Source organism: Rutilus rutilus, assembly GCF_951802725.1.
Source record: "Rutilus rutilus genome assembly, chromosome: 3".
NCBI classification, from domain to species: Eukaryota; Metazoa; Chordata; class Actinopteri; order Cypriniformes; family Leuciscidae; genus Rutilus; species Rutilus rutilus.
The window spans coordinates 59,971,164-59,988,114 of record NC_140211.1 but is presented as its reverse complement, the minus strand read 5'-3'; the positions used below and the strand labels follow the sequence as shown (position 1 = coordinate 59,988,114).

The following is a 16,951-nucleotide window of genomic DNA, read 5'->3' as shown; positions in this document are numbered from 1 at the left end:
GAGACAGAGCGAGACAGAGCGAGACAGAGTACAGGTGAGAGACAGAGCAAGACAGAGCGTGCAGGTGAGAGACAGCGCGAGACAGAGCGAGACAGAGCGAGACAGAGTACAGGTGAGAGATAGAGCAAGACAGAGCGTGCAGGTGAGAGACAGCGCGAGACAGAGAGAGACAGAGCGAGACAGAGTACAGGTGAGAGACAGAGCAAGACAGAGCGTGCAGGTGAGAGACAGCGCGAGACAGAGCGAGACAGAGCGAGACAGAGTACAGGTGAGAGACAGAGCAAGACAGAGCGTGCAGGTGAGAGAGAGCGCGAGACAGAGCGAGACAGAGCGAGACAGAGTACAGGTGAGAGACAGAACAAGACAGAGCGTGCAGGTGAGAGACAGCGCGAGACAGAGCGAGACAGAGCGAGACAGAGTACAGGTGAGAGATAGAGCGAGACAGAGTGAGACAGAGCGTACAGGCGAGAGACAGAGCGAGACAGGTATTCTGGCTTTTTGCTCGCAGGTTTCTCTCTAGAGCTCCCCCACAGCTTCGGAATAGATATTTGACAACACTGTTGTAAAAACTCGTTGGCTATTCTCAGACACCAGAGGCTAGTAGATCAACGACATCAAAGCAGACGGGATATTCTTTAAAACGTCTTCTTCATTCGGGTTCGAACAGCGTGAGGGAGCGCAATAATGACGCCATTTTAGCAGATTTCTTTTGGCCGTAAAGCAATTGTTTACATCGCGAGACCTGATATCACGCGAGACTTCCTGATGCGGCGGCCAGCGGCCCGCCGCCCCAAAGTTGCAAGTGCGTATTTTCCGCTCACGGGCACCATGGGGGTGCGAAACGACCACCATTCAACCCGAAATAAGTAATATAACCATTCCAATGAATGACTCTGAAGCTGTACAGTTAAGGTAAAAAAAAGTTACTTAGTTCACCTTTAAAGAAGGGTGTGTTAGAATTGATGGTTTGCTCAAGGCTGTTGATCTGCTGAATTTCAAACAATGTTTGTATGATAATTTTAGTGTTTAGTCTAGTTAATAAAGTCTTCTTCATATCACACGTAAAGTTGTCCGTTTCTCAAGCTCATACCGGAGTCCCTAATCATGTATATTTTGACTATAGGCTCTGAATAGTACTGTACAGTAATAAAGACATTTCCCATACCCCGGAAATGTACATTTCTTAGAATTGACACATTTACACATTTAGTCATTTAGCAGACGCTTTTGTCCAAAGCGACTTACAAATTAGGACTAAATTGAGCGAGTCATCGTGAAGAGGCAAAAAACAACGCAAGAAGTGCTCAAAATACAAAGTTCAGGCATTGTTCAGAGTAGCATAAGCCCGATAAGCGAGTTAACGTCTAATTGTCTAATAAACAATTAGAATTAATAAACGTAGAAAAAATAAACGTAGAATTAATAAACAATTAACACTGAGTGTTCACGGCACAAACAGGTTAATTGATTGTAATATAAATTTTACTACATTAATTGTATTAACTGATCCAAATATTCATAATCAATTATAACAAGTTATGATTGATTATTAATATTTCTTTAGAGCTAATTTGCTACAGCGAGACAGAACGTGCAGGTGAGAGACAGAGCGAGACAAACTGTGTCAAACTCGCTCTGTCTCGCAAGGCAAAGCCAGAACAATTTATATGATTCGTGAATTCCACACATCTCTGGATTGTGAAACGACATCTACTATCGCTCCACTCTCCTTCATAGCGTCATCAAGCTTCGTCTTTGTTATTGTTTTGAAAATGCGACCTCTGGCGGTGAAAAAATTACAGCTTGTACCTTTAAGCTCAGAATCACTCTCATTGGCTGGTGCGGGAGACACAAGCACTGGGTCAGTCTGAATCAGAAATCCATGTAATGGAAGAGGCAACGACGTCAAAGGAGAGAGAGGACATCACAATCAACTGAATAATATTTGCTCTCGTGTAGTTATGACTGTGCAGAAACCTGTGTTAATGTTCTTATACTTATGCCGTGACTGTTTAGTAACGTCAATGTACGATCAGTGTTGGTCACAGTGCCTTTTAAATGCTGTTTTTGATCCGGGAATTATTCATTTACAAATGATCAGAACGGCTGTGATTTGTGTTCCGTCCTCATTGCCGGAGACGCTCGTTTACAGATGAATCTGCCACTGCATGAACATTATGCTAAAGGAGTTTTTTGTTGTTTTTATATAAATTAATATTCCCTATGGATGTGGATAAAGCATCTGCTAAATGAAATGTAATATTATTCTACAAGCTCGTGGATGTTTCCTCTCTGCCCTCAGCGATGGAGGTTGGACCACAGCCGCACGGACTCGTCCGGTCCGGGATCTTCAGCTCCATGCAGGAGGGAGTTCAGCTCATGCTGGACTGGATCTGGCAGTTCAACTCCGGTACATCTTCAACTAGGGCTGGGCGATTTAAATCGTGAGATTGTTATGCGCATCTCGTCAGTAAAGCCGGTTCCTTGATTAGTAGTAAATCGCCATCACCTGCTTTCAGATGGAGCGGCATTTACTACAAAGAGCCGTAGTTAACTGACAAGCTGAGCCATATCGCATTAAAATCGCGGACGTATCGCCAGTGATAATTAATGCGATATGGCTCAGCTTGTCAGTTAACTACGGCTCTTTGTAGTAAATGCCGCTCCATCTGAAAGCAGGTGATGGTGATTTACTACAGCCCAGCCCTATCTTCAACTACAAACCCTGCAAAATCTGATCTGTGTGTGTGTTTTCATGGCTTCTCTCTGCTCAGGGACCCTGTTTGAAGGAGGATCTGTCGACGTTTTCACGATGGTGAAGAATATCGATTATCCACGAGACCCTCAGACACACATGATCACGGCCGCGGTCCATCCCGACCTGCAGGTACAGAACGATGAGAATCTGTCTTGTGGAAACATTGCTGCTGATGAACGGCAGGGTAAATCCTCTCTCTCTCTCTCCGCTCAGGACAGGGACTTCTGTCTCCTCCACCCTGGAGATCCCATGTTCCTGTCCTTCTCCGGAGAAACGCTGCGCTACAGAGGAAAAGCAGCGCTCTATCCGTTCTTCATTAACGAGGCTGCGTACTACGAGAAGGGTGTGGCTCTTTCCCTCGCCAGGAAGAGAAGAGTGGAGATTCCTTCTGTCCGCTCAGACACACAGAGATGAACAGAAGACAGAAAACATCAACACCAGTTTGATGAGTTTATTACTGATGAAAACAGAACACTGCATGTGTGAAAAACAGTCAACCTTAATATGTTCAGAAAAACATACATTTTCTACATATATGGTGCACAGATGATGTTTCTATATGCATAAATACACAGATCATAGAATACTTCGACCAATACCTGCAGTGATACTGTATCCCACAATGCAGTGCAACTGACCTTCCATTTCCATTGTGACAAATGAACCAGAAGCAACATCAACCACGAACACCGACAACTTTCATCACACATTCAGCTGTTTTATACCTTATTAGAAATGACCAAATAAATTGTACAGAAATAAATACATTTACAAATTGATAGTAATAAATAGGATTAATACATTAAATGCAGAACACATCAGAATTCCTGGCTGTTCATGCTACTTCACTAAAGCTAAAACACCAGATGTCAAGCTGTGTCTAATACTGAGGAAAATCCTAAAGTCTGATATCACAGATTCACAAGCACTGAGGGAAAGTTTACCTGTGCTCAAACTAATACACACACTCTCTCACACACACGTAAGGGCTCATTATCTCTTGAAAGTGCATCTGACATTCTCAAAACACAATTGTGTTTCTGACTAGCAGTTGTCGCTCTTCAACACATTGAAGACATTTATGTACAACAGATTCAGTGTTCAGTGTAGTTTCCATCAATGATCTGATCTGTCATCCATGATTCAAGCCACTCTGTACACCGTCATGCGGTCGTAGCTCTGGCTATGACTGCGAGCCGCCCACATTAGCAGCGCGGCGGCCATCATGTGCAGCGGAGACGCGATGAGCGCCAGATAAAGAGACCAGCCCAGAGAGCCGTCCACACGATCCGGCAAAACTGACACGCGGTGCAGCAGGTCCGTCCCGGCCAGGAAACAGCAGACGGTGGCCAGAGAACACACACCTGAGGACAGAGAAAGCAAAACTGAGGACAGAATCAGAGAGATGAAGGACAGAAACAGCATCAGAGGGATGATGGACAGAAACAGCATCAGAGGGATGATGGACAGAAACAGGATCAGAGGGATGAAGGACAGAAACAGCATCAGAGGGATGAAGGACAGAAACAGCACCAGAGGGATGAAGGACAGAAACAGCATCAGAGGGATGAAGGACAGAAACAGCATCAGAGGGATGATGGACAGAAACAGGATCAGAGGGATGAAGGACAGAAACAGCACCAGAGGGATGATGGACAGAAACAGGATCAGAGGGATGAAGGACAGAAACAGCATCAGAGGGATGAAGGACAGAAACAGGATCAGAGGGATGAAGGACAGAAACAGGATCAGAGGGATGATGGACAGAAACAGGATCAGAGGGATGATGGACAGAAACAGGATCAGAGGGATGAAGGACAGAAACAGCACCAGAGGGATGATGGACAGAAACAGGATCAGAGGGATGAAGGACAGAAACAGCACCAGAGGGATGAAGGACAGAAACAGGATCAGAGGGATGAAGGACAGAAACAGATGAAGGACAGAAACAGGATCAGAGGGATGATGGACAGAAACAGGATCAGAGGGATGAAGGACAGAAACAGCACCAGAGGGATGATGGACAGAAACAGGATCAGAGGGATGAAGGACAGAAACAGCATCAGAGGGATGATGGACAGAAACAGGATCAGAGGGATGAAGGACAGAAACAGCACCAGAGGGATGATGGACAGAAACAGGATCAGAGGGATGAAGGACAGAAACAGCATCAGAGGGATGAAGGACAGAAACAGCACCAGAGGGATGAAGGACAGAAACAGCATCAGAGGGATGAAGGACAGAAACAGCATCAGAGGGATGATGGACAGAAACAGCATCAGAGGGATGATGGACAGAAACAGCATCAGAGGGATGATGGACAGAAACAGCATCAGAGGGATGAAGGACAGAAACAGCATCAGAGGGATGAAGGACAGAAACAGCACCAGAGGGATGAAGGACAGAAACAGCATCAGAGGGATGAAGGACAGAAACAGCACCAGAGGGATGAAGGACAGAAACAGCATCAGAGGGATGATGGACAGAAACAGCATCAGAGGGATGATGGACAGAAACAGCATCAGAGGGATGATGGACAGAAACAGCATCAGAGGGATGATGGACAGAAACAACATCAGAGGGATAAAGGACAGAAACAGCATCAGAGGGATGAAGGACAGAAACAGCACCAGAGGGATGAAGGACAGAAACAGCATCAGAGGGATGAAGGACAGAAACAGCATCAGAGGGATGATGGACAGAAACAACATCAGAGGGATGAAGGACAGAAACAGCATTAGAGGGATGATGGACAGAAACAGCACCAGAGGGATGAAGGACAGAAACAGCACCAGAGGGATGAAGGACAGAAACAACATCAGAGGGATGAAGGACAGAAACAGCATCAGAGGGATGATGGACAGAAACAGCATTAGAGGGATGATGGACAGAAACAGCATCAGAGGGATGAAGGACAGAAACAGCATCAGAGGGATGATGGACAGAAACAGCACCAGAGGGATGAAGGACAGAAACAGCATCAGAGGGATGATGGACAGAAACAGCATCAGAGGGATGATGGACAGAAACAGCATCAGAGGGATGAAGGACAGAAACAGCATCAGAGGGATGATGGACAGAAACAGCATCAGAGGGATGATGGACAGAAACAGCATCAGAGGGATGATGGACAGAAACAGCATCAGAGGGATGATGGACAGAAACAGCATCAGAGGGATGATGGACAGAAACACTATCAGAGGAATGAAGGACAGAAACAGCATCAGAGGGATGATGGACAGCAGAAACAGCATCAGAGGAATGAAGGACAGAAACAGCATCAGAGGGATGAAGGACAGAAACAGCATCAGAGGGATGATGGACAGAAACAGCATCAGAGGGATGATGGACAGAAACAGCATCAGAGGGATGATGGACAGAAACAGCATCAGAGGGATGATGGACAGAAACAGCATCAGAGGGATGATGGACAGAAACAACATCAGAGGGATAAAGGACAGAAACAGCATCAGAGGGATGAAGGACAGAAACAGCACCAGAGGGATGAAGGACAGAAACAGCATCAGAGGGATGAAGGACAGAAACAGCATCAGAGGGATGATGGACAGAAACAACATCAGAGGGATGAAGGACAGAAACAGCATTAGAGGGATGATGGACAGAAACAGCACCAGAGGGATGAAGGACAGAAACAGCACCAGAGGGATGAAGGACAGAAACAACATCAGAGGGATGAAGGACAGAAACAGCATCAGAGGGATGATGGACAGAAACAGCATTAGAGGGATGATGGACAGAAACAGCATCAGAGGGATGAAGGACAGAAACAGCATCAGAGGGATGATGGACAGAAACAGCACCAGAGGGATGAAGGACAGAAACAGCATCAGAGGGATGAAGGACAGAAACAGCATCAGAGGGATGATGGACAGAAACAGCATCAGAGGGATGATGGACAGAAACAGCATCAGAGGGATGAAGGACAGAAACAGCATCAGAGGGATGATGGACAGAAACAGCATCAGAGGGATGATGGACAGAAACAGCATCAGAGGGATGATGGACAGAAACAGCATCAGAGGGATGATGGACAGAAACAGCATCAGAGGGATGATGGACAGAAACACTATCAGAGGAATGAAGGACAGAAACAGCATCAGAGGGATGATGGACAGCAGAAACAGCATCAGAGGAATGAAGGACAGAAACAGCATCAGAGGGATGAAGGACAGAAACAGCATCAGAGGGATGATGGACAGAAACAGCATCAGAGGGATGATGGACAGAAACAGCATCAGAGGGATGATGGACAGAAACAGCATCAGAGGGATGATGGACAGAAACAGCATCAGAGGGATGATGGACAGAAACACTATCAGAGGAATGAAGGACAGAAACAGCATCAGAGGGATGATGGACAGCAGAATCAGCATCAGAGGGATGATGGACAGAAACAGCATCAGAGGGATGATGGACAGAAACAGCATCAGAGGGATGATGGACAGCAGAAACAGCATCAGAGGGATGATGGACAGAAACAGCATCAGAGGGATGATGGACAGAAACAGCATCAGAGGGATGATGGACAGAAACAGCATCAGAGGGATGATGGACAGCAGAAACAGCATCAGAGGGATGATGGACAGAAACACTATCAGAGGAATGAAGGACAGAAACAGCATCAGAGGGATGATGGACAGAAACAACATCAGAGGGATGATGGACAGCAGAAACAGCATCAGAGGGAAGAAGGACAGAAACAGCATCAGAGGGATGATGGACAGCAGAAACAGCATCAGAGGGATGATGGACAGAAACAGCATCAGAGGGAAGAAGGACAGAAACACTATCAGAGGGAAGAAGGACAGAAACAGCATCAGAGGGAAGAAGGACAGAAACAGCATCAGAGGGATGATGGACAGAAACAGCATCAGAGGAATGAAGGAAGGAAACAGCATCAGAGGGATGATGGACAGAAACAGCATCAGAGGAATGAAGGAAGGAAACAGCATCAGAGGGATGATGGACAGAAACAGCATCAGAGGAATGAAGGAAGGAAACAGCATCAGAGGGATGAAGGACAGAACCAGCATCAGAGGGATGATGGACAGAAACACTATCAGAGGGAAGAAGGACAGAAACAGCATCAGAGAGATGATGGACAGAAACAGCATCAGAGGGATGATGCATCAGAGGGATGATGGACAGCAGAAACAGCATCAGAGGGATGAAGGAAGGAAACAGCATCAGAGGGATGATGGACAGAAACCGCATCAGAGGGAAGAAGGACAGAGACACTATCAGAGGGATGATGGACAGAAACAGCATCAGAGGGATGATGGACAGAAACAGCATCAGAGGGATGAAGGAAGGAAACAGCATCAGAGGGAAGAAGGACAGAAACACTATCAGAGGGAAGAAGGACAGAAACAGCATCAGAGGGATGATGGACAGAAACAGCATCAGAGGGATGATGGACAGAAACAGCATCAGAGGGATGATGGACAGAAACAGCATCAGAGGGATGATGGACAGAAACAGCATCAGAGGGAAGAAGGACAGAAACACTATCAGAGGGAAGAAGGACAGAAACAGCATCAGAGAGATGATGGACAGAAACAGCATCAGAGGGAAGAAGGACAGAAACACTATCAGAGGGAAGAAGGACAGAAACAGCATCAGAGGGAAGAAGGACAGAAACAGCATCAGAGGGATGATGGACAGAAACAGCATCAGAGGGAAGAAGGACAGAAACACTATCAGAGGGAAGAAGGACAGAAACAGCATCAGAGGGATGATGGACAGAAACAGCATCAGAGGGATGATGGACAGAAACACTATCAGAGGGAAGAAGGACAGAAACACTATCAGAGGGAAGAAGGACAGAAACAGCATCAGAGGGATGATGGACAGAAACACTATCAGAGGGAAGAAGGACAGAAACACTATCAGAGGGAAGAAGGACAGAAACAGCATCAGAGAGATGATGGACAGAAACAGCATCAGAGGGAAGAAGGACAGAAACACTATCAGAGGGAAGAAGGACAGAAACAGCATCAGAGGGAAGAAGGACAGAAACAGCATCAGAGGGATGATGGACAGAAACAGCATCAGAGGGAAGAAGGACAGAAACACTATCAGAGGGAAGAAGGACAGAAACAGCATCAGAGGGATGATGGACAGAAACAGCATCAGAGGGATGATGGACAGAAACAGCATCAGAGGGATGATGGACAGAAACACTATCAGAGGGAAGAAGGACAGAAACAGCATCAGAGGGAAGAAGGACAGAAACAGCATCAGAGGGATGATGGACAGAAACACTATCAGAGGGAAGAAGGACAGAAACACTATCAGAGGGATGATGGACAGAAACAGCATCAGAGGGAAGAAGGACAGAAACACTATCAGAGGGAAGAAGGACAGAAACAGCATCAGAGGGAAGAAGGACAGAAACACTATCAGAGGGAAGAAAGACAGAAACAGCATCAGAGGGATGATGGACAGAAACAGCATCAGAGGGAAGAAGGACAGAAACACTATCAGAGGGAAGAAGGACAGAAACAGCATCAGAGGGAAGAAGGACAGAAACACTATCAGAGGGAAGAAGGACAGAAACAGCATCAGAGGGATGATGGACAGAAACAGCATCAGAGGGAAGAAGGACAGAAACACTATCAGAGGGAAGAAGGACAGAAACAGCATCAGAGGGATGATGGACAGAAACAGCATCAGAGGGAAGAAGGACAGAAACACTATCAGAGGGATGATGGACAGAAACAGCATCAGAGGGATGATGGACAGAAACAGCATCAGAGGGATGATGGACAGAAACAGCATCAGAGGGAAGAAGGACAGAAACACTATCAGAGGGAAGAAGGACAGAAACAGCATCAGAGGGATGATGGACAGAAACAGCATCAGAGGGATGATGGACAGAAACAGCATCAGAGGGATGATGGACAGAAACAGCATCAGAGGGAAGAAGGACAGAAACACTATCAGAGGGAAGAAGGACAGAAACAGCATCAGAGGGAAGAAGGACAGAGACACTATCAGAGGGATGATGGACAGAAACAGCATCAGAGGGATGATGGACAGAAACAGCATCAGAGGGATGATGGACAGAAACAGCATCAGAGGGATGAAGGACAGAAACACTATCAGAGGGAAGAAGGACAGAAACACCATCAGAGGGATGATGGACAGAAACAGCATCAGAGGGATGATGGACAGAAACACTATCAGAGGGAAGAAGGACAGAAACACTATCAGAGGGAAGAAGGACAGAAACAGCATCAGAGGGATGATGGACAGAAACAGCATCAGAGGGAAGAAGGACAGAAACACTATCAGAGGGAAGAAGGACAGAAACAGCATCAGAGGGATGATGGACAGAAACACTATCAGAGGGAAGAAGGACAGAAACACTATCAGAGGGAAGAAGGACAGAAACAGCATCAGAGGGATGATGGACAGAAACACTATCAGAGGGAAGAAGGACAGAAACACTATCAGAGGGAAGAAGGACAGAAACAGCATCAGAGGGATGATGGACAGAAACAGCATCAGAGGGAAGATGGACAGAAACAGCATCAGAGGGAAGAAGGACAGAAACACTATCAGAGGGAAGAAGGACAGAAACAGCATCAGAGAGATGATGGACAGAAACAGCATCAGAGGGAAGAAGGACAGAAACAGCATCAGAGGGAAGAAGGACAGAAACACTATCAGAGGGAAGAAGGACAGAAACAGCATCAGAGGGATGATGGACAGAAACAGCATCAGAGGGATGATGGACAGAAACACTATCAGAGGGAAGAAGGACAGAAACACTATCAGAGGGAAGAAGGACAGAAACAGCATCAGAGGGATGATGGACAGAAACAGCATCAGAGGGAAGAAGGACAGAAACACTATCAGAGGGAAGAAGGACAGAAACAGCATCAGAGGGATGATGGACAGAAACACTATCAGAGGGAAGAAGGACAGAAACACTATCAGAGGGAAGAAGGACAGAAACAGCATCAGAGGGATGATGGACAGAAACACTATCAGAGGGAAGAAGGACAGAAACACTATCAGAGGGAAGAAGGACAGAAACAGCATCAGAGGGATGATGGACAGAAACAGCATCAGAGGGAAGAAGGACAGAGACACTATCAGAGGGATGAAGGAAGGAAACAGCATCAGAGGGATGATGGACAGAAACAGCATCAGAGGGAAGAAGGACAGAAACACTATCAGAGGGAAGAAGGACAGAAACAGCATCAGAGGGATGATGGACAGAAACACTATCAGAGGGAAGAAGGACAGAAACACTATCAGAGGGAAGAAGGACAGAAACAGCATCAGAGGGATGATGGACAGAAACACTATCAGAGGGAAGAAGGACAGAAACACTATCAGAGGGAAGAAGGACAGAAACAGCATCAGAGGGATGATGGACAGAAACAGCATCAGAGGGAAGAAGGACAGAGACACTATCAGAGGGATGAAGGAAGGAAACAGCATCAGAGGGATGATGGACAGAAACAGCATCAGAGGAATAAAGTAAGGAAACAGCATCAGAGGGATGATGGACAGCAGAATCAGCATCAGAGAGATGATGGACAGAAACAGCATCAGAGGAATAAAGTAAGGAAACAGCATCAGAGGGATGATGGACAGCAGAATCAGCATCAGAGGGATGATGGACAGAAACAGCATCAGAGGAATAAAGGAAGGAAACAGCATCAGAGGGATGATGGACAGCAGAATCAGCATCAGAGGGATGATGGACAGAAACAGCATCAGAGGGATGATGGACAGAAACAGCATCAGAAGGATGATGGACAGCAGAATCAGCATCAGAGGGATGATGGACAGAAACAGCATCAGAGGGATGATGGACAGAATCAGCATCAGAGGGATGATGGACAGAAACAGCATCAGAGGAATAAAGTAAGGAAACAGCATCAGAGGGATGATGGACAGCAGAATCAGCATCAGAGGGATGATGGACAGAAACAGCATCAGAGGAATAAAGGAAGGAAACAGCATCAGAGGGATGATGGACAGCAGAATCAGCATCAGAGGGATGATGGACAGAAACAGCATCAGAGGGATGATGGACAGAAACAGCATCAGAAGGATGATGGACAGCAGAATCAGCATCAGAGGGATGATGGACAGAAACAGCATCAGAGGGATGATGGACAGAAACAGCATCAGAGGGATGATGGACAGAAACAGCATCAGAGGGATGATGGACAGCAGAATCAGCATCAGAGGGATGATGGACAGAAACAGCATCAGAGGGATGATGGACAGAAACAGCATCAGAGGGATGATGGACAGCAGAATCAGCATCAGAGGGATGATGGACAGCAGAATCAGCATCAGAGGGATGATGGACAGAAACAGCATCAGAGGGATGAAGGAAGGAAACAGCATCAGAGGGAAGAAGGACAGAAACAGCATCAGAGGGAAGAAGGACAGAGACACTATCAGAGGGATGAAGGAAGGAAACAGCATCAGAGGGATGATGGACAGAAACAGCATCAGAGGGATGATGGACAGAAACAGCATCAGAGGAATAAAGTAAGGAAACAGCATCAGAGGGATGATGGACAGCAGAATCAGCATCAGAGGGATGATGGACAGAAACAGCATCAGAGGGATGATGGACAGAAACAGCATCAGAGGAATAAAGTAAGGAAACAGCATCAGAGGGATGATGGACAGCAGAATCAGCATCAGAGGGATGATGGACAGAAACAGCATCAGAGGAATAAAGGAAGGAAACAGCATCAGAGGGATGATGGACAGCAGAATCAGCATCAGAGGGATGATGGACAGAAACAGCATCAGAAGGATGATGGACAGAAACAGCATCAGAGGGATGATGGACAGCAGAATCAGCATCAGAGGGATGATGGACAGAAACAGCATCAGAAGGATGATGGACAGAAACAGCATCAGAGGGATGATGGACAGCTGAATCAGCATCAGAGGGATGATGGACAGAAACAGCATCAGAGGGATGATGGACAGAAACAGCATCAGAGGGATGATGGACAGCAGAATCAGCATCAGAGGGATGATGGACAGAAACAGCATAAGAGGGATGATGGACAGCAGAATCAGCATCAGAGGGATGATGGACAGAAACAGTATCAGAGGGATGATGGACAGCAGAATCAGCATCAGAGGGATGATGGACAGAAACAGCATCAGAGGGATGATGGACAGAAACAGCATCAGAAGGATGAAGGACAGAAACAGCATCAGAGGGAAGAAGGAAGGAAACAGCATCAGAGGAATGATGGACAGAAACAGCACCAGGATTAGGGTTAGTTCTGATGATGGACAGAAACAGCATCAGAGGGATGATGGACAGAAACAGCATCAGAGGGATGATGGACAGCAGAATCAGCATCAGAGGGATGATGGACAGAAACAGCATCAGAGGGATGATGGACAGAAACAGCATCAGAGGGATGATGGACAGAAACAGCATCAGAAGGATGATGGACAGAATCAGCATCAGAGGGATGATGGACAGCTGAATCAGCATCAGAGGGATGATGGACAGAAACAGCATCAGAGGGATGATGGACAGCAGAAACAGCATCAGAGGGATGATGGACAGAAACAGCATCAGAGGGATGAAGGAAGGAAACAGCATCAGAGGGATGATGGACAGAAACAGCATCAGAGGGAAGAAGGACAGAAACAGCATCAGAGGGAAGAAGGACAGAGACACTATCAGAGGGATGAAGGAAGGAAACAGCATCAGAGGGATGATGGACAGAAACAGCATCAGAGGAATAAAGTAAGGAAACAGCATCAGAGGGATGATGGACAGCAGAATCAGCATCAGAGGGATGATGGACAGAAACAGCATCAGAGGGATGATGGACAGAAACAGCATCAGAGGAATAAAGTAAGGAAACAGCATCAGAGGGATGATGGACAGCAGAATCAGCATCAGAGGGATGATGGACAGAAACAGCATCAGAGGAATAAAGGAAGGAAACAGCATCAGAGGGATGATGGACAGAAACAGCATCAGAAGGATGATGGACAGAAACAGCATCAGAGGGATGATGGACAGCAGAATCAGCATCAGAGGGATGATGGACAGAAACAGCATCAGAAGGATGATGGACAGAAACAGCATCAGAGGGATGATGGACAGCTGAATCAGCATCAGAGGGATGATGGACAGAAACAGCATCAGAGGGATGATGGACAGAAACAGCATCAGAGGGATGATGGACAGCAGAATCAGCATCAGAGGGATGATGGACAGAAACAGCATCAGAGGGATGATGGACAGCAGAATCAGCATCAGAGGGATGATGGACAGAAACAGTATCAGAGGGATGATGGACAGCTGAATCAGCATCAGAGGAATGATGGACAGAAACAGCACCAGGATTAGGGTTAGTTCTGATGATGGACAGAAACAGCATCAGAGGGATGATGGACAGCAGAATCAGCATCAGAGGGATGATGGACAGAAACAGCATCAGAGGGATGATGGACAGCAGAATCAGCATCAGAGGGATGATGGACAGAAACAGCATCAGAAGGATGATGGACAGAATCAGCATCAGAGGGATGATGGACAGAATCAGCATCAGAAGGATGATGGACAGAATCAGCATCAGAGGGATGATGGACAGAAACAGCATCAGAGGGATGATGGACAGCAGAATCAGCATCAGAGGGATGATGGACAGAAACAGCATCAGAAGGATGATGGACAGAATCAGCATCAGAGGGATGATGGACAGAAACAGCATCAGAAGGATGATGGACAGCTGAATCAGCATCAGAGGGATGATGGACAGAAACAGCATCAGAGGGATGATGGACAGAAACAGCATCAGAGGGATGATGGACAGCAGAATCAGCATCAGAGGGATGATGGACAGAAACAGCATCAGAAGGATGAAGGACAGAAACAGCATCAGAGGGAAGAAGGAAGGAAACAGCATCAGAGGAATGATGGACAGAAACAGCACCAGGATTAGGGTTAGTTCTGATGATGGACAGATGAACTCTGACCTGCGAGGAGGTGAATGAGGCCGATGAAGAGTGCCGGCGTCAGACTTCCACACAGACACGCACAGAACCCGAGCAAACCACCCAGAACCACCAGACCCAGAGACACCAGCGGCAGGAAGAACTGACACCTCCAGAGATCTGAGCACACACACACACACACACACACACACACACACACACAGTGTGTTTAAAGAGCAGATACGAGTGAGTGAGTGAGTGAGTGTGTCACCAGTGACAGGAAGAACTGACACCTCCACAGATCTGAGCACACACACACACTGTGTTTAAAGAGCAGATACGAGTGAGTGTGTGTGTATGTGAGTGAGTGTGTGTGTGTGTGTGTGTGTGTGTGTGTGTGTGTGAGAGACCAGCGGCAGGAAGAACTGACACCTCCACAGATCTGCACACACGCGCACACACACACACACAGTGTGTGTTTAGATGAACACAAGCTTCTCGCGCGTTTCAAGCACATTTTCTCTTTCCCTCCCAAAGTGAGACTGATAAATGATTAAATGTTAAATATTATATAGCAAATCTCTACTTCATTGTTCATATCGTCACAAAATGTAAAAATATATACTCTCATACAGCTCTAATCTGCTAATGCAACTATAATTACATTGTTTAATACATTTTTAGCTAACTGTGATTTGTATATGTACATTTCTGAAATACATAACTTATAGAGTTACCTCTGATAACAGATCACTGTAAACTGTAATGTGAACTCATCTTCTGTTAAGCTGCTTTGAAACACTGCATGTGTACAGAAATAAAGTTGACTTAAATACAGCCGTCTTTAGAAATCAACTATAATCATAAAACACCAAATAATAAATCCATTACGCCATAATACGGTCATTTTGACAGTGCTGATTACATTTGATTTGCTCTCATGAGTTTGTTCACATATTATTAAAGCATTTTTTAAATTTCATTTACATATTTGTTCTATTGTATTTGATTGTCCTGTTGCCTGTCATTTGATTCTTTATTACTGACGTCTCGTTATAAAAGTGTGTGTTTGCTCACAGGTTCGTATCAGATCTTCTCCACTGTTGTGATTTCCAGGCTCTTTGTATTTTGGCATGAACTGCTGAGAGAGAGTGAAGCTCACACACTCCATCACCATCTTTGGGTCTGAAACAAACAAACAAACAACATAACATTAAATGTACAAGAATGGGAATTAAATGTTCGTCTGGAGAATATAAATAGCAGTTAGAGAACAATCACAGTAACCATTCCGACAATAAACCTCTTGCTGATAATAACAGTATTCACCGGGTTCTCGGAACCAGTGCGCGTTCGTGGGCGTCAGAACGCAGCGCCACCAGAGCCCGAGCGTGCCGTTCATGCGGAACATCGCGTCGCTCGCGCTCTTCTCGTCGAACTCTCCGTCCAGGAACTCGTCCTGCAGCGCGCGCAGCTCCGAGGCGTTGTGCTCCGCGCGCACCGGCGGGCTCGTGTACTGGTACCAGTGCGGAGAGCCCAGCGACACCGACAGATACACGGACGCCAGGACGCTCAGAACCCCGGCGAGGACCAGGGCTGTGGCGTGCCGGTTATCCACCATCGCTCCCGGGCTTGATGAGTCTCTCAGCGACACCAACGCGTCTGTCTCCGAGTGTTTGCGTGCCCTATTTTCCGCTCGACCGCATCACGCCATGATCTGAGAATAAACCCCGAAGAAGAAGAATCACAGTCCAGAGTCTTCGTCTTAATGTCAGTTTGGTAATCAGAGTAAATGCGCTCATATGCGCAATGTGAACAGACATGCGATTAGAAGCAGATATGCGGGTAAATCCATGCGTTTTCCTGTGTGATTTAGAGCCGGCAGCAAGGAATCATGGGTAACGTAGTTTAAGAAACGTCATTCTTCAACAACAGGAGCCAATGTGACGCTGACTATCCGCTGCTGTAAAAAAAAAACTCTCTCTCTCTCTCTCTCTCTCTCTCTCACACACACACACACACACACACTCACACTATCTCTCTCTCTCTCTCTCTCTCTCTCTCTCTCTCACACACACACACACTCACACATATAGGCTACTCACTCACTCACTCGCACACACACACACTCACTCATTCAATCTCTCACAAACACACACGCACGCACACACACACACACACACACACACACACACTCACACAATCTCTCTCTCTCTC

General features: G+C 46.4%; 2 protein-coding genes across 3 annotated transcripts in view; one reads left to right on the top strand and one right to left on the bottom strand.

Annotated features, from left to right (window-relative positions):
* Positions 1 to 3,201, top strand: part of LOC311287489 (N-acyl-aromatic-L-amino acid amidohydrolase (carboxylate-forming) B-like) — a gene marked incomplete at its 5' end in the record, with an annotated part of 35,052 nt that extends 31,851 nt beyond the window's left edge. The window contains 3 exons of the mRNA XM_084404359.1: positions 2,303 to 2,410; positions 2,775 to 2,887; positions 2,972 to 3,201. Coding sequence (XP_084260485.1) covers positions 2,303 to 2,410; positions 2,775 to 2,887; positions 2,972 to 3,172 — 422 coding nt within the window. The 3' untranslated portion in view covers positions 3,173 to 3,201. The remainder of the gene's footprint in view (positions 1 to 2,302; positions 2,411 to 2,774; positions 2,888 to 2,971) is intronic.
* Positions 3,196 to 16,666, bottom strand: cldnd1a (claudin domain containing 1a). Of its 2 annotated transcripts, XM_084404015.1 has the most exons (4): positions 16,064 to 16,657; positions 15,812 to 15,919; positions 14,777 to 14,914; positions 3,196 to 4,122 (listed from the first exon to the last, which is right to left on the bottom strand). In XM_084404015.1, the coding sequence occupies exons 1-4, from the start codon at positions 16,353 to 16,355 to the stop codon at positions 3,902 to 3,904; spliced, it is 759 nt and encodes a 252-aa protein (XP_084260141.1). In that variant the 5' UTR covers positions 16,356 to 16,657; the 3' UTR covers positions 3,196 to 3,901. The 2 variants fall into 2 exon arrangements, with proteins under 2 accessions (XP_084260141.1, XP_084260142.1); XM_084404016.1 differs by lacking the exon at positions 14,777 to 14,914 and having other exon boundaries at positions 16,064 to 16,666.
* Positions 16,667 to 16,951: the final 285 nt, after the last annotated feature.

What these genes read in the sequence shown, in the direction of transcription:
- cldnd1a (XM_084404015.1), bottom strand. Translation starts at nt 16,355, where the DNA reads ATGGTGGATAACCGGCACGCCACAGCCCTGGTCCTCGCCGGGGTTCTG. An exon ending in AGAAGATCTGATACGAACCT is followed by an intron (nt 14,915 to 15,811) that starts GTGAGCAAACAC and finishes GTGTGTGCTCAG; the next exon opens with ATCTCTGGAGGTGTCAGTTC. An exon ending in CCTCATTCACCTCCTCGCAG is followed by an intron (nt 4,123 to 14,776) that starts GTCAGAGTTCAT and finishes CTCTGTCCTCAG; the next exon opens with GTGTGTGTTCTCTGGCCACC.